At 34.9% G+C, this 26,401-nt stretch overlaps 1 protein-coding gene across 2 annotated transcripts; it reads right to left on the reverse strand.

Moving 5' to 3' along the window:
* Positions 1 to 2,338: 2,338 nt before the first annotated feature.
* LOC136228532 (kinesin-like protein KIN-14B) lies at positions 2,339 to 24,580 on the reverse strand. Of its 2 annotated transcripts, XM_066016947.1 has the most exons (24): positions 24,330 to 24,580; positions 23,958 to 24,204; positions 20,751 to 20,874; positions 20,300 to 20,386; positions 19,935 to 20,105; positions 19,651 to 19,757; positions 19,071 to 19,202; positions 18,727 to 18,905; positions 17,667 to 17,828; positions 17,426 to 17,517; positions 16,467 to 16,618; positions 12,793 to 12,966; positions 12,241 to 12,387; positions 10,707 to 10,874; positions 10,147 to 10,218; positions 8,504 to 8,559; positions 8,193 to 8,412; positions 6,321 to 6,512; positions 6,038 to 6,229; positions 5,351 to 5,701; positions 4,970 to 5,068; positions 4,025 to 4,165; positions 3,772 to 3,930; positions 2,339 to 3,059 (listed from the first exon to the last, which is right to left on the reverse strand). In XM_066016947.1, the coding sequence occupies exons 2-24, from the start codon at positions 24,171 to 24,173 to the stop codon at positions 2,604 to 2,606; spliced, it is 3,849 nt and encodes a 1,282-aa protein (XP_065873019.1). In that variant the 5' UTR covers positions 24,174 to 24,204; positions 24,330 to 24,580; the 3' UTR covers positions 2,339 to 2,603. The 2 variants fall into 2 exon arrangements, with proteins under 2 accessions (XP_065873019.1, XP_065873020.1); XM_066016948.1 differs by lacking the exons at positions 23,958 to 24,204; positions 24,330 to 24,580 and having other exon boundaries at positions 20,300 to 20,445.
* Positions 24,581 to 26,401: the final 1,821 nt, after the last annotated feature.

Here is a 26,401-nt window from a genome sequence, read left to right on the forward strand (position 1 = left end):
CTGGAGATTTCATTTTATCAATCTCCGAATTTCAATCTAATACTGGAGATTCATGAATCCTCGACTTGGACCGAACTGTGTCCAGCCCTACTATCTACTATCAATATTGTTCTAATACCATGTCCTGAACCAACTGAACTAAAAGCTGTTCAATCATAGATTTTATATTACTCTCTAACACACCCCTCACACACAAATGCCCCTTGGGCTTGCAGAGTGCACAACACAGGCTCATCCCGCCATGTGTTTTAAATTCCATACATTAATAAAGTTATAAGGACTCGAACCCTCGACTGTTTGGTCCTAGAAGCTCTGATACCATGAAAAGGGTGAAGCAACGTGGTGATATTGTATTGATAAGTACAACATATTTATACACAATAAGTGAACCCAAACCCTACATGTATATTTATAATATTAACCCATATATATTATCCTATCAGGTTGTAATGCAAAGAGGAAGCCATTGATGAAGATTATGCTTCTGTTAATGATGCTACTGAAGATATGATGAGTTACTAAATCTAACTAGAAAGAAAAATAGACCCATTCTTTTTATTTTATTTTATATGATTTTTACTCTTAATAGGTGACTAGTGGAAGAGGTTGTTGAATGTTGATTCAGTTTCTACACATGGGTCTTTACTTCATGATTTAAGGCTGTTAGAATAGTGCTGGTAAGAGGGCTGAATTGTCGAAGTCTAATAGTTTAAGGGTTTAATTGACCATTTTGAAGATATAGTTTAATAATGGCCCCCATATAAGCCTTATGCCAATAATAAATAACTGGATTAATACATCATCCTGAACTTTCAAAGTGTCCATAAAATGTTCAGTTAGCCCCTGAATTTGTGCGAAATGTAATCAATTGATCACTCGGTTGCAAAAAAGCAAGTTAAATGCGGAAGATGTATTGCACGAGTCTTAAAAAAAAGTAAAACGACCAAAATCGGGGTATACGGTTCTAATATTAGAGAAGACAAGTTGTATAGTTGAACAAGCAATAACTTCATTTTTAATCTATTTTTGAATTATGTAATAACATCCTAAGATGCGTGGAATACATCTTCCGCATTTAACTTACTTTTTTGCGAACGAATGATCAATTGATTACATTTTACGTAAGTTCAGGAGGCTAGCTGAGGAGGCTATCGGGATAATCTGAAAGTTCAAGAGACCAATCAAGCTTTTTGGACAAGTACGGGAAAAATGATGAATTAAGGCTAAATAACTCAAATGTACAAAAGAAACGCAGAAAAATAAATTGCAGAAAAGCCAAGTTAAATATTAAAAGTGAAGTTTAACCCCTAACACCAACAAGAAGAATCGAAAAAGATGACATGGATAGGAAAAACCAACAATTTAACATTGTTAAATTATTATTATTTTAATTATTATCTCTGTTTTATATTAAGATTCTTTTTTGTTTCATTTGATCAGTATACGTTAAGTTATGTTTTTTCCTACTATAAAACATGGATTTATAAAAATTAATTAGAATAATGGACTTATTATAGAATAAATAAATAGTGCAATCAATAATTAAATGACAACAATGTATTTTTTTTAATATACTTAATTTATATACAACTCTCTAAAACGACATATAATATGAACGGAGAGAGAATAATCCATTGTCACGTGGCAAACTCACATTTGCCATATGACAAAATTCATGTGGCAATCAGCTCGCATTTAGGAGAAATTTTAGAGTACTCCTGGAGTAATACTCCCGGCCAATCAAAATTGTGATAGAATTTCACTACATGGATATGATTGGTGGAAAGAGAAATACATATACACGTGTCATGGATTGAGTGGTAGGGAGTATTACTCCAGGAGTACCCTAAAATTTTCCCGCATTTAGCCCCTTTACAATCGTCCACATGATCATTTTAACGCCCACATAAACACTAAAACATTCATTGACTTTATTTTGACCGGAACAGAACTTTAATGAGTTTATTATCATATTTTAAAACGATCATGGCCAAACTTCAATAATCATAAATGCTTTTTACCTGTTGAATTTGTTATCAAATGTGTATGTTCTATTAAATTATAATTTATTTAATTTATATATTTAAAAAGAATAAGATTACCACAAATTATATTAAACAATAACAGAATTGGAATTATAACCGGTTAAGGTATGAAAGGGGACGGATTTCATAAAAAAAAAAAAAACGGATAAATCAAAATATAGAAGCTTAAGAATACGGATATGACATTAAAGCAGATACCCTAACTCTCTGTAGATGCAGCAGAAACTCAGATCCGGTTTTCAGGAACTTTAATGCACGTCCTTGGCAGCAAATAGCAGATGTTGAGATGTTGATGCATGACAAAAGGTAAAACAATAAATTAGATTACAAAAAAATTGCTACTTACATCAACAGTTTCAGTAGCCCTGTAGTGATACATACAACACACTGCAAATGAAATGCACTACAAATTTGAAACACGCATTTTCTTCACTGCTACTCAACTTCAACACAATTTCTTTCAACAGAAAACGCCGGCTTCCTCAGCAACCGAATAACATAATAACTATACGTTGTCGTAGCAGGCATATTACAGATTTCTCTCTATGTGGTTTCCAGTCATGATCTCACGTCTTTCAGTATTCCCCCCTTCTCAAGCTCACCTACTAAATCCCTTAAAGATGGAACTTTCATAGCTAAAGTTCTGTATAGTCTAGAGTAACGTGCCCTGGTGCCGTCTGCAGTCCTTGCCATTGCTAGCAAGCTTAGAGCCTCGGGAAGTTGAGAGAATATTTGTTTCATTTCCTCTAAGCTTATGCTTTCTAATACAGATGGTCTAGGAACAACTCTTACAATTTCACCACCTTTAGGTTCCTGAACCCGAGCATCTGCTTTAATCACTAATTCGGAATTTGAGTTTGCTCCACACTTTATAATAAACGGTGTTGTAGAGCCTGTATTGAATTGTAAAACGTTCCACTGTGCCACATCAGTTTCAGCACCAGAACTTAGATCTGTAGATGATTTTCCTGCATATGCTGACTCATTTAGGCGGTCATCTTCTTCAGGAATTGACTGCGACACACACAGATGAGATGCAAAAACTGAGTCAGGGGAATATAACTCTAACAAACCCACATAAAATTGAAATTCAAAAGTTTCCGCATCCCAGCTTGATTCCTTTTTTTTTTTCATTTTGAAGTTTGAACATTTCAAGTCTTAGGAGAGGCCTCTTGCCAAATAAATTGGTAGGGGAAGGCTTGCCCCCAGTACACCCTAGTGGTGGGACCCCTCCCCGGACCCTCGCTCAGCGGGGACGCGTAGTGCACCGGGCCGCCCTTTTGAAGTTTGAACATCACACTGTTCATTTCTAGGAAAACACGCATTTCATGTTAAAAGATGAGTTGTTTCATTCCATCAAGTAGAGAATTAGTGTCTTTAATCTCTCAACCCGCTAGAACCAGTACACTGTTATTTCGAACATTGACTAGACATTTGGTTGAACTTTTTTCCACACTTATAATTACAAACTTACGAACTTACAATCAGACATTAATACTAAACTCAGTTCACTTTTTATATGATCCTTGCACTATATATCAGAGATGCACCATCATCACTTAGCAGAACAACTAAGCTTTTACTGTACGTAATAGCTTAGAATAAAGCGTATCACATGATTCCCAAGTCCCACCAAATTCTGAGCCCCGCAAATAGAAAAACTATTTAAAATGAACATTCAGCTTTGAAATAATAACCATACTGCATGCATATTATTTTATTTTACCTCCACCACAGAACGAGCATCTGCAATTTGCCTTTGCGCACATGGATGATCAATTTCAAGAAGGGAAGGCATCCGTTCCCCTAATTCATCCAGCAAACTAAGCATTGCTTTCTTCTTAGTTTTACTCAAGGTGTTTACAGAGGATTGTCGCAATATATCCTGTATAGAAAGGTAATTAGACAGTTGCTTGTTATATATTCCGCTTCAACCAAATGATCACACAACAGATGGGATAGTTTCATAGAGAGAAAACCTTGACTTGCTTAGATATGCCATCAAGAGAAATAAGAGATGCTAGTCGTGCATCTTCAGCAGCAGTAGACGGATTATGGATAGATGAACCACCGTCGTCCAATGTTAATAAGGCCATATCATTTCTCAACTGTTCCAAAATCTAATAAAATAGAAGAATGAAAAGTTGAGTCCAACGAACATTCTAAAACCAAGGATAGAATATATTCAAGGATAATAGTAGCCAAAAGGATTTACAACAACAACAACAAAGCCTTAGTCCCAAAATGATCCGGGGTCGGCTAACATGAACCGTCATACGAAACTGTAAAATAGTAGCCAAAAGGATTTCCTAGCAGAAATTCTTCAACCAGGAAAGGGCAGAAATTGATGATCAAGGATAGGATAAACCTAATTATCCTACTTTAACCAAAGTTAATAAGATTAAAGTAGGATCGTGTCAGAAATTGAGTGGGAGGCAGATAAAGGGACAGTAAAATGGAGACAGCAGATTGTCTTCCTACACACCATACACTAATTTACAATAGAATGCCTACTGAACGCCTACAAAAATTTATTGTCACCTCAATGACAGTTAAGTTCCACCTACTAAAAAAAACACAAGACAATTGAAATAAACGTCGTAATTTGACAATAAAAAAAACTGATACAGGATCTGAACTGTAACTATAGTTTAGAAAGAGAAATTCGAGAGATTTTGAACCCAATTCTCCGACAGTAATCCCCATCTAGAAACAAACAATTCATTCTCACTTTCAAAAGAAAAAAGAAAACAGCAACAGAAACAAATCAACAGAAAATTACAAGTATATTATCTTAAGGTGCATGTATTACAAAATTGATAACAGAGTAGTCTAGTAAGAACTAATAATTTATAGGTTCAAACACGTAAGTTTATGATGTTTATGGTCAGAGACAATTATGCAGGTGAGGTAAAGATTTTTACCCTTCTTCTTTTGTGATCAACAGACTCCAATGCAGATCGCAGTTTTCCCACTTGTGCAGCATCTTCTGCCACTTCAGTTGCTATAGTGCCAGCAATGTCCTGATAAAGATAAACCACAACCTCAGAATAAAGTGCATCAGTAAAGATAACAAGTTATTTGGTTAATGACCAGAATTGCACATTGGAAGATTTTGAAGACTCTAAAAAAGATAATAAGGAATATCCGAAAAGGGACAGAACTGCTATAATGCAAGTATGTTTGCCAAGGCCTAATTAACAGGTACACTCCCCACACATCTATAGACCACATTAAGCACACAATAAGACATTCATCCACTCACAGCGACGCAACAATAGGCTACAAACAACAATGAGGTGTACCTTCAAGTGTTGCAATTGCGAATTAAAGACCCGCTTTGCATACTCAGACAGAAGTTGCCCAAGAGCGTCTGTGTTAGGAGGCTGTGCAGCACCAAGTCCAGCCATCCACCCATCCATAATTGCAGTTGAAAGGAGTTCTAATTGCCCAGTGTTCCCCCCTGATAAATCGTCTCCTGTAACAGAAAGGAACTCAAAATTTTCTGCAAGCCAGGTCCTTATTTGCCGCTGTAGCTCACCAGCTGGTGTATGAACAAAGAGAGCAGCAAGAGCTTTATTTCCTATAGCAAAAAATTTAGCGTCCTCTTGTATTTCCCTCAGTTTTCCACCAGTAACCTGTTGTCTCCATATATCCTGCAGCATGAGAATTATATTCTGAGAGTTTGTATTCAAAATTAAATGCCTCGCAAAAGATTTCTTCCCCTTGTACTATGAGTACTGAAAATTTGTAAGATAATAAGAAACGTCAGCAAGCGGATCAAATGGCAAATTTTACAAGAATATTAGACGGTAAAGTGAAAATGTCTTTACTAGAATCCAACTATTCATTTTGGGAAAGATTGGGTTTGGTCAGGCTTGCATTCTGCCCTCACAACCTACTTCATATACTTTTGAACCAATGGAAGAAGCTATCCAGAGAGTTGATGGAAAAATACAAAATAGCAAACGACATAAAATGAAAGAAGTTACCTGATCAATTCCCCGCATTCTCAGAACCACTGATGACAACTTAGATTTCCTTTCCGGCTTTATATTCACTTTAAAGCCTAGGACCTGTTCATCTGCATAACGCACAGGAGATCTTCCAGGGCTATTACTACGACTGGAACTTCTACTTCGTCCAGTATTAGCCTTTTCTAAGAAACACTCAACAGGTGAAACCTACAATATAGCAGTCCGAGTGAAGATGATAATGCTGGTATATATACTAAATGAAAAATTAAATTAAAGAGGCCAGTTCTAAACAATTTACCTTAATGGACTGCAACTCTGGAGACCTAGCAAGCAAAGATCTTATATACAAAATTCTAACCCGGGAGACAAGCATGGTATCCATCACTCTTTTAGGTTCCATTTTGCGAATAAAAGAGAATACAGCATCCCTAATTTCAGCAAGTATTTCATGCTCTCTAGAAGCACCTGCTTTAATAACAGCTGCCAGGACCTGCAATATTAGTAGTTACCATAAGGAACAAGGAGGACTTCAGATATAGAATATATGATTGTCAAAAGGGAAAATAAGTTTAACAGAAAGTGCACTTTTATGTCGTCATACCATATTATAATAAATCCTAAGTTGTGACACAGCATATATTTACCATGAGCAACTAGTAGTAATATGGTAAAACAGACATGAGATATATACACAACCAGAAATCATGTAGAACATATAGGAGCAGACAGCGATAAAAAGTAAATTCTTATAGTTAATCCGAAAAATAAAATAAATAAAACATTGATCAAGATGAAATGTCAAAATGTAAGCTTTTTGTTGATTATAGGGAAAAATACAAAAACAAACCCCATGTTTTGGGCCATTTTCAAACATAAACTATGTGATTTAAAAGTTGACAAACATGTACCTTGAGATTGATTCCATTAGCAAACACAGTCCAACCTGACTAACGGTGTTTAAAAAAGTCAAAAGGAAGTCAAATGTCAAAGAGTTATTTTTATCTTTATATTTATTTATTTTATAAATTAACCCCCTTATTATCTAATTATCACAAACAAACCCCAAAACAAGAACCAAAAATCAAACTCACCATCTCCTCCTCCTCAAAAATAGATACCATTTAATATATTTCATCAAAACTAATAAAAAAAGTTGTTCACCGAAATTAATTAAGTATTAATTGAACTATTGGAATTACTAATTTAAATTCACCGTCAATATTAGTTAGATTATTCAAAGTATTTTGTAGAATATCATTTATCTAATCTGATTAGAAAGAGTTTACCAATCTTTTACAAATGATTTTTGACAATTATTATTGTTTAATTTGCCTTGTACTATAAGAAATCAATTAAATAAGCATCGGAAAATAAAATAACACTTTTGCCCCTCTCCTTAATTTACATGGCAATCAATTAAACACCACTCAATTAAATAAATATGGAGACTTGTGAACCTGTGCTTAGCTAAATAATCTGCACACAATAAAAAGCATTCACTTGATGTAATTGAGGCGGCAATATTGAGAGAGAGGAGGAGATCCGTGAGATAGAAAACGAGAGAACAGGCGATTCGTTGGACTCGTGAGCTTGCCACCATTGTTCAATGATTCAGAGTATTCAACAAGAGCTCAGTTGGAAAAGCCTAAATCGGAGTTGGAGAAGATGCTACCATTGTTGGTTGATGAGAGAAAAAAGATAGATTAAAGAGAGATGTGAAAGGAGGAGAGGGTGAGTTTGATTTTTGGTTCTTGTTTTGGGGTTTGTTTGTGATAATTAGATAATAAGGGGGTTATTTATAAAATAAATAAATATAAGTACAAAAATAATTCTTTGACCTTTGACTGCCATTTGACTTTTTTTAACACCGTTAGTTAGTTTGGACTGTGTTTGCTAACGGAATCAAACTCAAACTTTTAAATCATAGTTTATGTTTGAAAATGGCCTAAATCACAGGATTTATTTTTGTACTTTCCCCTTGATTATAATATAACACTATTATATACTGACACGGTATTCCAAGAAGTGGTTTGACTTTACACCACATTTTTAAAAGTGATACAGTATAATACTAGTATAATATTTCCTCAAAAAGCAAACACTGGTAACACATCATATTGACTATAAAATTCTTGCCCAGGCCAAATAATTGCACAGCGAAAATAAATACCAGCATCAAAAGCTTGTTTGCTCCATCTGAAATTGCAGCAAGGCTGTCGTATTGTTCAGGATCAAAGTCATTCAGTGCTGCAGTAAGATATTCTCCTGCTGGTGTGGATTTCACAATATCAGAACCCACTTTAACCAAAGCAACAGTGCCATCAGTTTTATCTGCTGTCAGTGGAGAAGGAACAGTATTCACAGCACGTCCTTTATTGTTCGTATCAGTCCTGTTTGGTGTTTAACACACATAATTACAGGATGGTAAAAAAGAACAGATAATGCAAATTGTAACAATTGAAACTTGTGAAGGAATAACACCTTCCCATGTCGCGAGATTGTACATTTACTGTTCCCTTGGATGCTGGACTTGACAGCTGGGCAAATAACATAACAAGTTAGAAAAACATAAGCACTGATTAGATGGCCAACAGAAGAAACATCACCAAAGGTATACCAAGATAATCCCACTAGGCAGCAGTCAGAACAACAACACTAAAGATTCGCATAAACAAAAGTTTGGGAGCATCTATTTGAGAATTGAATATGTAGAATAGCCTGGCCCAGTCTTCAAAATAGTGAAGGCAAAAGCCCAAGGGTTTATGGTTGAACCAATGGTTAATTTTTTATTTTTTCAAAAAATCTATGTAATTGCGCTTGCATTAAATGACAAAGAAAAAAAAAACCCCACCCCATGTGATTCGAACCAATGAAGATCTGAATTAACTATAGTCACTAAAACATTGAACTTATTTATTGATTATATATGTTATTTTATGACCGAATAATGATTCAAAATTTCAAATAATTAGTGGCATGCAAGTGTTTATTTTTTATTTTATTTCAATGATTCTAAGGTAACAAATATATACATATTACTTAATAAGTTAATCTAAACATCCACAAGATGGCTTGGCTTAACGGATGTGTATGGTAAGTGAATTTCATACAAATGGATATTTATTGCGTACACACTGTCCTGGCAATGTGAAATTTTTCTTTTTAATAATTTCTGTTAGATATCACGTGTCCCACATTGGAAGCAAACCAACATTCCCAACTTTCAGCGCATATAGATGGGCCAAAACAATTCTAGCTTTACAAAATTCTTACTATGCTAATCACAAATTGGAAAGAAACTGCAGTATGACCCTCAAAGCTGCTTAAATAGTTTCGCCATCTCCAAAATGCGATTTGAAGTTGAGCTGGACTCAACAGAAGGAACAGTATCCACACCACTCCTCTAATGAGGGCCATAAAAATTAGTTTTTTATTGCGATTTGAACTTGAGCTGGACTCAACCGAAACAGGCCTCTAATGAGGGTCATAAAATTTAGTTTTTTATTATATAGGAGAACTGGATTCAAACATGGAACTGAGACTAGTTTGCACTGGTTGCAGTTCAACCAGACTTCTGGTTCTCTATCAATCTGGAAAAAATGACCTCATCAGATTGGTATAGGCTCCAATTCTGGTTTAAATCTGTTGGACCAACCAATATGGTCTGGTCTTGATAACTATGATTAGCATACATGCCTAAGTCCTAACCAACTACAGGTATAATGAGCATTAACAACTCAAAAACCAATTATGCTGGCACAAGAAAGAAAGAAAGATGATTTTTCATCTTTTCCGAATAACATTTTACTTTCAGCAAAAGAATTTAAATTTTGGAGTTAACACGGGTGACAGGTGTACATGCCTTACTCGTCAAACCTGTCCCATTATGTTGACAAGTGAAGCATAAGATATTTCATCCAGAACCTTCACACTTCAAGGAATTCACTAAAATAATGCCATGAAAATCCAGGAAAAAGATGGGTCCAACAAAAAACAAACAGAAACATAAGCAGCCAGATTTGTAAGGAGGAAACATAAATATAAAAATGTAAACAGATATAGCTCCCATAAGAATGCATCAAAACAATTTTCAATAGATATATATTGAGTAGCAAAGAAAGTACCTTGGGGGATTCAGCCAAAGATGCTTTCTCTGTTAATCTATCAAACAATTTTTCATTTTCTTCATGCAATCTCTGTGCAAACATAGTATAGGTCCAGTGAGATATCAAATATATTCTGGTAGAAAGCCCATAAAGGCAACAAAAAAATGAGTAACATAACATCATGCCTCTCTTTCATTAAAAATGCACAACTGCTTCAGTATTGTAATAAAGTAAGCATGGTATGGGTCTTGTAGGCATGGGTCTGCTAGTCTGCTAGGTATGGGTCTCATCTCCTTCTATGTATATATGTGTGTGTATTTGTAACAAGTTAAAATATATCAATGTAGTATCTTAGTCTACATGCCCATGGATTCCTCTCTATTTCCATGGTCTGTAACAAGTATGTTCTTTTCCTCGCTTTACCTATACCATTCAGGTGGAGAAAGATATGCAAGCATGCTTATGCATGTAAATCACTCCAGGCTTTCTCTGTCATGCAGCTCAATGATATCGAATATTCAATCATGTTCCATTTAATTATAGAGACCTTACATGTAGATAAACAAAGTTTAACAGACCTCAATCAGTGCATCACGTTTTTTGAGTTCTTCTTCAAGTTTCTTGATCACTACTGAAGAATCCATGCCATCTCCCGTTGCTTGGGAAATAGAAGAGACTCCTGGCCCTGGTTCTGAACCAAATGATCTAGCTTCATTGAGCTGTGACTCCATGTTTTTAATTTTGGCCTACAGAATGATGTGAGTGAGTAAATCATCATAAAAAAATGTAGAGCAGAAACAGTAATCAAACATATTTGTTTTCATTCATAAAGCGACTACTGTTATTTAAAAATGGAGACAAAACAAAACCACAAGCCAAGATCTCAAATATCAATTCACGCAAAGGTTTTGGGACAGCGAAAGAAGATAAAAAGGAGAAGGAAACCACAGTAAAAGAAAAAAAAGGCATGCCTCAGAGAGTAGTTGATTACATGCATATCTTAGAGTCTTATCTTTTTTTTGTTAATAAACACTAATATCTAATGAATATATTATATATTAGATATTAGGGTTTATTAACAAAAAAAAGTATAAGAATCTCAAATAGACCATGGTGCATGTTTGCAGATGATATTGTGTTGGTTGATGAGGCGAAAGAAGGCGTGGAGAGGAAGTTGGAACTATGGAGACAAGCTTTGGAATCCAGAGGCTTTAAGTTGGGAGGCATGGACAATCACCCTGGATGGGAGGCTTCCGTTATTTAGGGCCTATTATTCAAACGGATGGAGAAATGGATGGTGATGCATATGTTGCGATGGATGTCCACAGGGATGTACCGGGGGCAAGCCTTTCCTTGCCAATTTTTCTTTTGGCAAGAGGCCGCTCCTAAGACTCAAACCCGTGACCTCTCCGTCACACAACAACAACGTTTACCTTCGCGCCAAGGTTCACACTCAAAAGTAGGGATTACATCTATTGAGAATAAAATGAGGGAAACCCGACTAAGGTGGTCTGGCCATGTAAGACGAAGAGCGCTTGATGCGCCGGTTAGAAGGATTGAAGAGTGGCAAAGGGATGCAATGGTGAGGGGTAGGGAAGGCCTAAGCAAACTTGGAAGAGGGTGATTGAGAGTGATATGAGTTTATTAGGGATTGAGGAAAATATGGTAGTGGATAGGACGGAGTGGAGGAAGAGAATTTATGTCGCTGACACGACTTGATTTCACGGTTTCATTGACGGTTCATGTTAGCCGACCCCGAATCATTTCGGGATTAAGGCTTTGTTGTTGTTGTTGCTTTTTAAACCCTAATATCTAATGAAATATTGCGTTTTGCATCCCTATCTCATGATCTTTTAACTTTCCATTGGCAGCAATGGATAAAAGACTGCATGTTTGAAGTCCATTTCTTTTCAATTTTGCATCAGACCAACATACCTTATGTATCACTCTTTCACATAGATATTTAAGGAAAGGCCATTTACCCATTAATATCAAATCACAATTATTGCATCAATCATACTATAAAACTATGCAACCGAAAATATTTTCTTCAAAAAATGCTAATTTAAAACCTTTAGAGAGTATTCGATATGTAGTTTTATAATATCCAACCTGCAATGCCTGAATCGTCGAATCCTGTTGCTGCATCTTCATTTTATGCTCCTGTTCCATCTGTAACAATTGAGCTACTTGAGTCCTGAGCTGGTTATTTTGTTCCTTCTCTATCTTAAGCTTGTCTGAAAGCATGATATTCTCAGACTGCATCAATCAAATAAGTCATAAAACAGTTCAGTATCATATGTAACTGAAGTGACACCACAACTAATTATAGACTTAGATTTTGGGGGTAGGCAGGCAATAAGAAGGTAAAAAGATATACCAACCCAAATAAGCAGAGAAAAAGAATTTATAGCTTTTACATTGTATAAGAGACATCTGACTTCGTCCATATTAGGATAGAATTAGAAACATAATGCAGCAAAATCGCTCTATCTCCACCTACTACATACAACTTTTTTTTGCCAATATTATTAACAGACATAGAAACTTAGCATGCTATTAGACAAGAGATTCCAGGAACATATTGATACATGAATATCCACACAAAATGAGAAGTAGCATATCATACATCATTGAACTATCCCAAATCATAAAGTACAGAACCTTTAAATCAGACTGCAATGTGTAAGAAACTTTCCACGCCTTCTGAACTTCGTTATACAGCAAGACACACTGATCATTTGCACCTTTAAGTGCTTGTTTTAGACCCAAAACCTCTTGTTTCAGATCCTGGATATCCTTCTCCTTTTCATATAACTCTTTCCGTGCATCGTTCGCCTGTAAGAAGCATCACAAATTTGAGAACTCAGATGCTCCAAAATGTCGCTATTTGTAGCAAGCTGAACTAATGAGATTATGAGGACGACGTTATATTTCAAACAAAAAATCAAAAAAATTAAAGAGTAGTCCACTAACACTAAGTGGAGATTAAATAAGGTTTATCTAAAGACACATAACAGTGCATAAAAAAGTGACACCTAGCTAGCAAGCAGCAACAACAACAAAAGACACATGGTGAAGACTAAACTAAAAACCGATCACCTTCTATGCAAGTATGCAACAATAAAAGACCAAAACAGGATCACTTTCTTTTTTAAGATGATAAAACACATGACCTGCATAGAAAGTGATCGGTTTTTAGTTGAGCCTTCACCATGTGTCTTTTGTTGTTGCTACTTGCTAGCTAGGTGTGACTTTTTTATGCACTGTTATGTGTCTTCAGATGAACCTTATTCCATCTCCAGTTAGTGTTAGTGGACTAGGTGTCATGATATATATGGATTCACATGTACAAGTACAAAAGTCAATCACCATAATTCTACTTGTTTGTTCATTTTTTATTATGTTGAACATGTTAGTCTAATATTGCTTTTACTTAACTTCGCAGGCTTTTGGGCATGAGAAATTAAATGAAATTGAATGCAAGAATGGGTCTGGTTGGTTTACAACTTTAGGAGTTAAACTAGTCATTGAGTAATAGTTTTATTTTGAGTTAATTTATTGTGTTTTTCTAATTTGTTTGTCGCATCACATGCAAGAGGCGGTCACCTCGCCTCAAGGCGATATTTTGCCTTTGTCGCCTCGGCTCACCTTTCGCCTTTAAGAACTACGGTTAATTAACTTAGGCTTTGGTTGAACTTTTTTAACTTTAGAATTTAAATTTTTATTATGAATTATGATTATGGAAGAATTAGTTGTTAATTTGAAATTTATTTCATGCATTTTATGATTAAGATTATGGATAATTAGTTACAATCAATTTAGTATTTGACTATTAGTTACCTTTTAGAAATGTTAATTGTTATTATTTATGATTTTATATATTATTTTACTTAAGTGTGTCTTGTGTCACTCAGGTGTGCGCCCGAGCCTTGCACCTTACGCTTTTGAAAACTATGCTTAACAGTTAGGATTTCAACAGACTATGACCTTAGTCAAGATCGAGATAAGGAATTAAGTGTCCAGTAATTAGCATAGCTTTCAGACCCAAATCCATCAAAGAACCGTAAAGACAAAGAGTCAAGGGTTAAAGGTTCAATCGTTCAATCGGTGTTGAACTGATGATTTATAAAACTTAAGGATATAAAAAGAATACAATAGTTACAATGATTTAAGTAATGTCTTTAACTTTTAAGAATTATTTTTTATAAAGTTAATATTTGTATTGAATTGTTAATATTGAAAAGGTAACACAAAATATATTTTTCCACATATTTATTTAAGAATAGAATAAAAATAACCATATTGAAACTACGCAATATTGTAATATAAATAGTTAATTTATATTATAAAATATTTATATTTGATTTACTAAGCTATATATATATATATATATATATATATATATATATATAGAGAGAGAGAGAGAGAGAGAGAGAGAGAGATGTTTATTGTTGCTAAAGGTAACAAGAATAAGTTCAGCCCCCTGGTGGTAAATTCAAACCTAAAAGGCACAAGTTTGATGTAGTGATTAGTTATGGTCAAACCGGGTTGAACCAGCCAGTCTAGTCTGTTTTCAAAACCATGGTAATTATAATCATGGTTCTTAAATAGACCTTGAGTTTATCCATTTCTAGTCAAATATCAGGGCATGTTAGTTAGGCGTTAACCCTTATCTTTAAAGAACCAAAGCTATGGCTTTTGTGAAAAGAGTTTCCCTTTCTGATTGCCATTTATTGTCAATTAGATGTGAACACAAAAAATCATACACATCGGAGGTCTGATAAATTATAAATAGTTCATTAATTAATTAACATAAACCTTGATGGATAAAAGAAATGGTGAAGTGTAGCTCCCACATTAAGTGGAACATGAAGTAGGACAATATGGATGAATGGTGACAATTATATTAAGGAAAAGTCTTTTTTTCTTTATAATTATATTAAGGCAAAGTCTTTTTTTCTTTATACTTCGAGAGAAAGTCAATGGAAGAGAAACTGAAAGAATGAAAATAGTTTTCAATCGTTTCAATTTGTTAAAGAGCAAGAACAAAGACCCTTGACTAGTGTTGGAAGTTTGTTAGTTGGCAGGAAAGGTTAGCTAGTTAGTTAGCTTATTTTGTTGTGGTTGGTAAAGCTTTGTTGATGCGGCAAGCTAGCTCTTTTATTCTTCTATTATAATAAGCTTGTACAGTCCAATCATCAATAACTGAATAATAGTTTTCGTTCATCAATCTCTCTCTTCTAACTAATTCTAGAACAAGAGATACATCATTTGGTGTGCTACATCAACGCTACTTATAGTCTACAAGACGAAAGATTTTTATCCCTTTTCTAGGGTTCTATTTAGATGGTTATAGACTAGAAAACCCGATCCTATGGAGATTTGATTCATGAGATGAAAGGGTAAATTACACCCATGGCCATTGAACTTTACCTATTTTCACATTATGGCCACTGAACTTCATTTCTTCCCGGTATGGCCACTAAACTTTACACTTTTTAACACCGGTGGTCATTTAACGCCTCAAAACAACCATTGACGGTTAAAAATAAAAATCCAAAGCGTTAATGATATTCTAAGGAATTTTAATTCTTGAAAATTTTCGTTTTGAGGTCATTTAGGTGTTGTTTGGTTAGGAGAGAGAAAATGAATTTTTAGAGAGAGAAAGCTCCAAAAAATGTGATTTTCGAAAATAAAAAAATGTGGTTTCATGGTAAATATCATTGTGAACAACTTTAATTCTTGAATATTTTCATTTTAAGGTCGTTAACAATCATTAACGGTCATTTTGAGAAATTAGTTAAAATTGAGTGGTCACCGCCGGTGTTATAAAGTGTAAAGTTCAGTGGCCATACCGGGAAAAAATGAAGTTTAGTGGCCATAATGTGAAAATGGGTAAAGTTCAGTGGCCATGGGTGTAATTTACCCTGAGATGAAATGATGAATTAATTTTAGCAAAGAGTTTACTAAAGAATCAAAATTTTGAATTTTGGACCTACACCTATTCGTTCAAAGAACTGGTGAATTTTCAAAAATTGGAATTTTATAGTTCAATTTGTCATGGAACAAGGTGGTTTGTTTGGATTCTCTGGGCTTATATGTAAGAGTTTCCAAGGAGGTACACATTGACGTATAGTTCAATTCAAGTATACTCTTTTAGTCTTTTCTTTACTAATTTTATCGTTTTGTATGTCAGATCTAAAGGAACATACTTTCTTGCCTTACATGTACAACAACAGCAGAAGGTGTGTTCTAACGGAAGGAAAACATATAACAGAGAAGAAAACTTGGAAAGTAAATCATGAGAAAATACCACTAAGACTGAGAAAACTTACCACATCTCTCCATTTCTTAATTGTGTCACGATTTCCAAGACTTAGCATAGCATTTCGAGCTCTGGAACAGAAATTGAGGGATGCTAATGTATCAGACAAATTTGCAGCATTTGGACACACATTGAGGATCATCAAGGTTTTTGAGCTTCCACCTATGCAATCCAAAAATTGTTAGAACTATTGGAAAGTCCCCGCTACAAAAGAAAATTATAAGATCTGATGACAAAGAAAGAAAGAATATTGGGAAATAAATAAAACAAAACAGAGAAAGAAACAATTAGACAAGCAGTGAACTCAAACTATCCTTGAGCGAATAATTATAAAATTTGATGAGAACATTCAAAATCCACCTATGGAGAAAACTTGGAATTTAAGAAAAATGCAGTAAAATATTGTGAAATGAAGTTAATATTACATAGGATAGAACTCATATTAGCATAAGTAATAACCATCAGTAGATTAAACATATAAAAGAAGTGAAATCCAGCGTAGCATTAGGCATGAAATTAAAATTTTGTAAGGACTCATATCGGACCCAAGTAAAGTTAAGATGATCCACAGCAGCACAGTGTGATACCCTGGTTATTGACATGATAAATTTTAATAATTAGGGTCCATCTTCTGAAATTGATCATAACTGCTTCCATCAGAAAGATCCCAAACTACTCGAAAATATTATATCTATAAAGACTCCAAAAAGCACTTTCAGCAAAACTATCATTCCTCTACCATGAAAACCCATTATACTGATTAATGAACGAACAAGTGTGAACCGGCTGGTTATATTACACATGAGACAATCAAACAAATAAATAAAATGTATAACGAAAAAGGCCCAATTAGAAAACCAATAGTCACTCTGTTTCCCACAGAAAAAAAAAAATCATTATGTTTCTATTATAATTCCGAAATGCAAAGCAAAAACTTCATTCATACAAAAAAAAAAGTAAGTGTCATACCTATTGAGTCAGCAAGGAGTTTCGTAAGCATTGAATTTTCATAAGGAACAACATCCTTCTTCGAAGTCAAAGAAGATAATACATCTCCCAACCTACACACAATGTATAAATTGCAGTAAAACACAAAATGGAAAAGGCACAGTCAAATCAGAAAAAAAACTGTCCCCTAAATCCGCAGGTTTAATTGGTTATTACTACTATAGTTTAAATGATAAATAGAAATCATGCTAAAACTACATACGCTGAAAGTGATTTCATCACATGAAGCACATCTGTAACACGCTCTCCACTATCATCTTCAGTAATTAAACCTTCACTTCCAGCCATATCAACAAGGGAAAGCTTGCTATATGAGTTTTCCCCACTGATCAAATTGTTATAATACACATGTACCGTAATGATCCTGCACAGGAAAGACGAGATAATTGATTAAATTTAGAGCTAAGGAATTCAGATCACAAACATAACATACAAGCCAAGTCAATTACAGTTAATACATCATAAATCTTAGAAGATGTGTAAAGAATGAAAGGTGCCTTTTGCCTTTGTACTATAATTTACATTCTCTCCTCTTTTTACTGAAAAACGAATATATAACATATAAAACTGCATCTCTGTGCTTTGACTTGTTAAAGCTAATTCTAAAAATTAAAGAAAGCACAATTAATTTCAAAACTACGCTTTAAAATAAAGGTAGCCTCATATGGAGCCATCAACACTCTTTTTCAAATCGTCCGATGTTCCTTCTAAGTTTAACACTATTTATTGGATGTCTTGCAAAAGAAGTCCAGAATTTTACAAATCGCTAAATTTCTAGAAAATATCTTTTGGCACTCACCCGCAAGGATGACCAATAATAGTGTATATTCTGCAATCTTATATACCTTAGGAATTATTGTGTATAATTTTCTGTTTGAGAGTCTGTTCTGATGAGCAATGAGGATGAAGCTTACCGAGAACCAACAGATAAATGTGAAATTCAACATAGAACCAAGTTTAACTTTATGCAGACAACTGATCATTTCACTCGTATTCACTATATTAAGAATTGCCAATTAACTGAATTATTTTAGAAATGACTATTAGGTTAACAAACAATCTATTTCAATAACTTTCAAAGCCTTACATGTATCCCCTATAGCAACGTCAAAGGATTTTGTTCTTTGTATAAAAAGTAAGATAAAAATATACTTCTATTGATAGAATGATAGTGAAGCATGATAAGTACCCCCAACAATATACCATCATATGAAAGGAGAGGGAAAAAGAGAGAAACGTAAAGTACAAAAGTTAAGCCATACAAATGTGAAACATTGAACTTCGATGTGTCATTCCCTCGATTCTGAAATGCAGCTTTCAAGACTTTAGAAAATTCTAAAGGGTTATCTACTTTTTCTTGCGCTAGCTCTACAACAGAATCAGATGATCCCAGGCAGATCTTTTGCGGACTGGTCCCTGATTCCTTTAACAGATCCTTTATCTAAACAACATGAAAATGTCTATATCAGAACATCATACTCGTATGCTCAAACAGTATTTACTCAAATTATAATCCAAAACAAATTTGAGTTTAATATATATATATATATATGAACTATTGAAATCAAGTAAAAAAAGAGTCTAGTGATAGAAAAGAACACATAACCTGCTCATTATAAAGCTCAAAAGTTGTAAGGGAGAAATTGAATCGAGAAGTAGAAGTTGAATCAGAGTTAGCTAAATCAAACAACTCCTCAAAACAGCGAGCATATAGACCACGATCATGGCTAGACCCTTCCTGAAGAAATTGAAGCAAAATCATTTCAAAGAAGCAGCACAGAGACCCAATAACATGCCAAACGCATAGTAAACGGGCATAAAAGTGCCTAAGGCCAAAAAAGTAGAAGGAATGAATAAGAACATAGTTTTGAAATCATCCAACTTACTTTGAAAAACAAAAAAGAGAAACATATGCAGCTCCACAAAGAGAAACAGATTACATTGGTAAATACCACTCTACCTCGACCATATCCAGTCTAAATTTTTCAGTATATGCAGCAAAATAATGTTCAGCAATAAGACAACCCAATCAAGCATCCAAAACTTAGAGAATATTTAAGATCAATCTACACATGAAGAAACTGACATCCACATATATGCACAAAAGTTGATATTTCAATTCAAACATAAATACAAGTCAGTCTATGTGACTGTGTATCTGTAAATGTAGAGAAAGAGAGAGCAACCATAGTGTGCGTCTTTCCAGAGTGAGTTTGTCCATATGCAAATATTGAAACATTGTATCCATCCAAAGCTGATTGCACGAATGGTTGAACATCATTAAATAGTTCAGCTGCATAAAGACATCAAAGCCAATAATACTAAATCACAAGCTAGAAGACTGCTACCACAAGAGGTAATATATGGAGGTTGAGTTCCAAAAAGTTTCCCGTTTTCTATAGCATGTTTAAGTAATAAGAAACAACTAAAAAAATAGAATATAAAATAAGGAAATGATATTTTAGCAAACCTTGTCCAACATGTGGTCCATATACCCTGTCAAATTCAAAATCCTTTTTGGGATTGGCGATGGTATCATCGCCAGTGTTAACTCGTATAGTGCAATCATCAGGAAATTCAACAATAGAAGGACCTTCCTCTTCAAACAATGGGCGTACACGACAGAAAACCTTTATATTTCCTGAAATTGAAAAATATTTAAACCATATGACTGCTTCAAGAAATTGTTTAAGCTCAATAAAGAAAAAGTAGAAATAAAAATGAAAGACACAAAAAAGAATTCATGTTGCGTGCAACTTAATGCTTATGCATGAGACATTGAGCATCATTGTGTGCATGTATCCAGAAAGGTAAAATTACAGTTATGATTAGTACCTTTGGCTGTCAATAAGTCATTAAACAGCCTTTTCCTCTCATTGATCAACGGAGATATTCTAGCCTCAGTTTCCAGGGCAACTTGATCTGGCATTTATATTTAGATAAAGTTCAAATCCATCAACAGAACCCACCAACAACAAAACCTTGAGAAAAAAGAAGCAAAGATGGTGTGACAGTGTGAAGCACATAAAATTTTACAATACTTCATATCTTACTACTTCAAAGAATTAATAACGTCCACAACCCAGTTCAATTAGCATGCAACGTCAACTCTTTCTATGCAGGTAAAGGTTTTTCCCATAGACTTAGAAAGCAATCTCCGAAAATCTACATCTGACGTGTTGAATTAAATGCACAGACAGAAAATATATGGTCGATGTGAAAATTTCGTACTGTAAAAGTATATCATATAGGCTAAACCAATGTACATAAAAACTTAAATCCTCACCTAGCTTGTGAGTTTTTTGAGCAAGAACACCTAAATAACGTGTTACTCGATCGAGTTTTGCATTAGAGTACTCCTGAAGATCACTTGCTTCTTGCCTCAAATCCAAGTAATCTTCTTTTGCCAGCTGTTCAGACGAATATCAACATAAATTTTATTATCAATATATGAATGAATCAATGAATTCATTAATAATGGGTACCAAAACACATCAACGATTGCAACTAAGAAGGCACTAAATTCTGGTTGTGATAATGTAGAGAATGTATGCATAATCTGGGCTTTTGATGAAGATAGGCATCCGTGACGTCCTGATTTCAATATGCACAACCCATGCATTGGTCTCCCAAAAGGCATGTTTAGGAAACTTTTCATTTCAGGAAACTTTTTTGGTACATCATTCACTTAGAATTTCCAATAGTGAACTTAGGGGAAACCATAGTGTGCCTTAGGGGAAACCATGTAGTGTACCTCATGGGAAACCATAGTGTACTGTAGTGTACCTCATGGGAAACCATAGTGTACATTAGGGGAAACCATGTAGCGTACCTCGTGGGAAACCAACTTCCTATAGTGTACATCAGGGGACTTAAACTAAACATAGGGGAAGCAAGGGCCAGTTAATATTTTAACGTGTTTTTGTGAGCCAATTAAAAAGCAAGAAAAATAGAAAATGTCATGAGCAATCCATCGTGAAAGTCAAAGTGGAGCAGTTATTCCAGACGTGGTTTGAATGTGGAGAATGTGACTTGTGGAAACAAGCAAGAAGTTACCTCCAATCTTTATTAAAGGAAGAAATCACGATGAGAAGAACTCAACAACTCAACACACCCAAGCAAAACTCTACCAAATTATCTCTAGACTTCAGCAATTTAGAATTCTCAGATTCAGTTTTTCCTTTTTCAAGTTTATTTCTCAGTCTGTAGACATTCAATTTAATTTCAATCCAAGCACATCATTTCCTTTCAATTTTATTTTGTTTGTTCTTAATCATTTCTATAAGGTCAGTATCGTTTTGATAATTGAACCCTTTAGGAATTTTTTGTCTCTTTAATTCTTACAATCGTTTGATATTTAGAAGTTAGAAAGTCCACTCAATTTCATTCCATAGTTCGAGAATACTATAACTCTCTGGCACGCCCACAATTTCCCACGAAAGAGCCAAACAAAAATTGGCACGCACAGTGGAACAAAATCACAATACCTCCAAAGAAAAATAATAAGAACAACAAAGATCATGTAGCAGCCAGCTCTAAAGAATAAGAGATTATGGCAACCGGCAATGCTCCACATATGGTGGAACGAATTGAAGTTGAAAATGTTGTTAATCCCAGAGGACAATCATGGACTCTGCAGGGATCCAAAATTCACAATTCTTGCAGAGACATTTCAATTCTATTGAAAAGAATCTGGAAGCTCTAAGGAGCGATATGAATCAGAAGATGGACAAGATACTCCAGAAGCTATCGCAACCAAGGGTCATCAAGAGTGGAGGAAACCATATTCCTCAAGGCTCCTTGGAGCCCAATGAAGGATGTGGTGTGTCCATCGCTGAGAAGTATCAAATTCCACCTGAGGGAGGAAGTTGTCTCAAAGAAGGCCGCTACTTTTGCAGGCCAAGAAAATTCTAGTAAGTCACCTGCTCCTCAATGTTTGAGAACACTAATCCTACCTCCTATACATCTTCATATCACGAGGAGGCAGGAGACCACCATATCATTGGAGAGATGGGGGGCAACTATAGAGGAAATGAGAGAAACACTAGAATTCCTAACGTGCCTTATGTTCACCAACAGAATGGCATCCCTCAACAGATTCCTCTAGTTACTGCGGAGATCATCCGAGAAGCTGTCCAAAAACTATATGAGTATGGCCTCCGTCAAGTTGGCACTTTGAGTTTCACAAGCCAAGAAAAAAAAAAGCAGCAATGAGATGCTAAGTCGGGGGAGAAGTAGGAGGTGAAGTTGAGGCTGGTGAGAATTCCTCCAATTGATGAAATGAGATATTAGTATGAAGGTGATACAAAGGCCGACTCCACGACCTATATATTTTGTGTCACCTAAAGAGCTATTATGCAACACTTTTAAAAGCTGACACCACAGCTTTTGAAGAATCAAGCATGAAATTTACGTTCCTCAAATTCATGCTTGAGGGGGGCAATTGTTTGCACCAAAAATAAAGTTTTCTTGTTTCATACCCTGTAAACTTTTCTTTTTAGGAAACTTTTTCTTAAAAGAACATTTTAGGAAACCTTTCTTAAAAGGCATGTTTAGGAAACTTTTCATTTCAGGAAACTTTTTTGGTACATCATTCACTTAGAATTTCCAATAGTGAACTTAGGGGAAACCATAGTGTGCCTTAGGGGAAACCATGTAGTGTAGCTCATGGGAAACCATAGTGTACCTTAGGGGAAACCATGTAGTGTACCTCATGGGAAGCCATAGTGTACATTAGGGGAAACCATGTAGTGTACCTCGTAGGAAACCAACTTCCTATAGTGTACATCAGGGGGACTTAAAGTAAACATAAGGGAACCAAGGGCCAGTTAATATTTTAACGTGTTTTTGTGAGCCAATTAAAAAGCAGGAAAAATAGAAAACGTCATGAGCAATCCATCGTGAAAGTCAAAGTGGAGCAGTTATTCCAGACGTGGTTTGAATGTGGAGAACGTGACTTGTAGAAACAAGCAGGAAGTTACCTCCAACGTCTATTAAAGAAAGAAGTCACGATGAGAAGAACTCAACAACTCAACACACCCAAGCAAAACTCTACCAAATTATCTCTAGACTTCAGCAATTTAGAATTCTCATATTCAGTTTTTCCTTTTTCAAGTTTATTTCTCAGTCGGTAGACATTCAATTTAATTTCAATCCAAGCACATCATTTCCTTTCAATTTTATTTTGTTTGTTCTTAATCATTTCTGTAACGTCGGTATCGTTTTGATAATTGAACCCTTTAGGAATTTTTGATCTCTTTAATTCTTACAATCGATATTTAGAAGTTAGAAAGTGCACTCAATTTCACACGCCGGCAATTTCCCACGAAAGAGCCAAACAGGGCAGTAAGATAACAGCTGAGCAGCTCCAATTCTACAACTCAAGTTTTTTCCAAAATTTGTACATTGCCACTAATAACTGAACTTACCACTGATGAGCTAAAAGCCACAGAATTCAAAATGCATTCACTATAAGAAAGAAAAATCAAAGTACCTTAACTTTATCATTCAATCGCTGAACTTTAGAGGCCAAAGCCTGCTTTGAAAGATCCAAATTGTCTCGCGGAGTTGCAGATGCAGCTGAGATCGAGTACCTCCGTACAAGCGGAGCAGAAGTGGCTCTTATTTCTTCCGGCCCTGCAGACAACGATGACTTCCTAGGCTCAAAACCAGTCACCTCCCAGTTCCACCTGTTCCTCTGCTCCGCCATTAAACCCTAGCTCTGCTCCACAGTCCAAACTCTGTAAAACACATGAAGCAACACACTTTTTGAAAAAAGAAATCTTAAGAAGCAAAGCCAATAGAAAAAAAAAAAAAAAAAAAAAAAAAAAAAAAAAAAAAAGCTGAATGAGTAGAGAGAGAGTGCCTAGAGATCATCCAAACTATGAAACTTCTTCTGCTGCTTCATTTCTTTCCTTTCTGGCATTTCTGGTTTGTGGCATTTCTTTTTTCTTTTTTTCCGTCTGCAGAGATAGATTCAACGGTGGAGAATTAAGATTTTGGAGTATCAAACGGTGTCGTGTGATGGAACTTTGATAAATGGAGATAGATACAGTCTTTGGGGTTTAGAAAATTAGATAGGCTAGTTTTATGTGCGCTTAGAAATCGGTTACGTTTCGCTCACAGGAGCCAAAGAATTGAATAGGCGTTATAAAAGAGATAAGGAGGAGGAGTTATGATGGTCACGTGCATTTGCACGTGAGAGATGGTTTCCTTATTCGCTCCCCCTTCTTTTCAAAATTAAAATACAATCTGCTGATCTGGCAGACGTGTTGTGGTGGATTTACTGATTGGTCTATGGGGCCTCTCCCAGCCCATTTTAGTATTTTATTAGGAATAAATTACCAAAATAGGTTTAAGGTTGTTGGGAAAGTACTAATTTAAGTTCAATGTTCAAAATACTATCAATATAGGTTTAACATTTACAATATAATATCAATATAGGCTTAACGTTTACAATATAACATCAATTTAGGCATCACGTATACAATAGCACCAATATAGGCTTAACGTTTACAAAATAATACGAATTTAAGCTTAACGTTTATAAAATATATCCAATTTAAGCTAAACGTCACAATTAAATTAACCATATTATATTGTTTTCCTCTTTTTTTTGGTAGGAACAGGAAAAGAAAAGAAAAAAACAAAACCAAAAAACCTAACCTGGGATTAGCCTAGGAAGCTAACCATCACCACATCTTCCAAAATAAGAGAAGAAAGATAATCATGAGGATAAGAAAAGGTTGTGACGCCCAATATCCTCTCATGCCCAGCAACCGCCAAACAATCCGCAACCCGGTTCTGTTCTCTGAAGACATGGTTGAAATTTATGAAATCAAAGGAAGAGCAAAACCTTCTAATTCCTTTGATTCGATTTTGGCTATTTAAACAAATAGCATTTTTATCGGAAATCATTTTGATAGCCTCAAGGTTGTCAGATTCTACAATCAATTTCTTCAAACCCAAAATCTTGGCAAGTTTAAGGCCAGAAAAAATCCTCCAAAGCTCAGCCGAAAAGGACGAAGTGAAAGCTACGGCTCTGTTGAATGCACTTAATTGGATTAAATCGCCTGGTTTTGAGCAAGTGCTTCTAGAATCAGATTCGTTAACTGTTGTTCAAGCAGTTAATTCGTCTCTACCCGACGAAAGCGAGTTTGGTGATATCATTGCTCAGTGTAAATCTCTACTCAGTCTTAACAACGGTTTTTCGGTCCGTTTTGTCAAACGTTTAGCTAACGGTTTAGCTGATACTTTTGCTCGGCTTTCCTGTTTACATGTTATTCATTTTATTTATGATGTTATTCCGGATGTAATCTCTTCGAGTTTGTTGAACTTTTGCCCGATTGTGGCTCATTAATCTATTCCGTTTTCAAAAAAAAACTATATGTTTCTTTTTATTTAGTTGTATATTCCTATTTATTATAATACAATTAATTAATATTCTTGCCCATTAAGATCTTATATTTGTTTTTCATCAACCATTCTATGACTCCTAAATTCCATGACTCATGTAATATATGCAAACTAAAATAATATTGATACATGTTAGTGTTCGAAATATTGTGGATATTCAATTACTTTTAGTTTGCATATATTACATGAGCAATGAAATTTAGTAGTCATAGAATCCTTGATGAAAAACAAATATAAGATCTTAACGGGCAAGAATATTAATTAATTGTATTATAATAAATAGGAATATAGAACTAAATAAAAAGAAACATATATAGTTTTTTTTTTTTTGAAAACGGAATAGATTAATGAGCCACAATCGGACAAAAGTTCAACAAACTAAAAGAGATTACATCCGGAATAACATCATAAATAAAAGGAATAGCATGTAAACAGGAAAGCCGAGCAAAAGCATCAGCTAAACCGTTAGCTAAACGTTTGACAAAACGAACCGAAAAACCGTTGTTAAGACTGAGTAGAGAT

Source organism: Euphorbia lathyris, chromosome 5, assembly GCF_963576675.1.
Source record: "Euphorbia lathyris chromosome 5, ddEupLath1.1, whole genome shotgun sequence".
NCBI classification, from domain to species: Eukaryota; Viridiplantae; Streptophyta; class Magnoliopsida; order Malpighiales; family Euphorbiaceae; genus Euphorbia; species Euphorbia lathyris.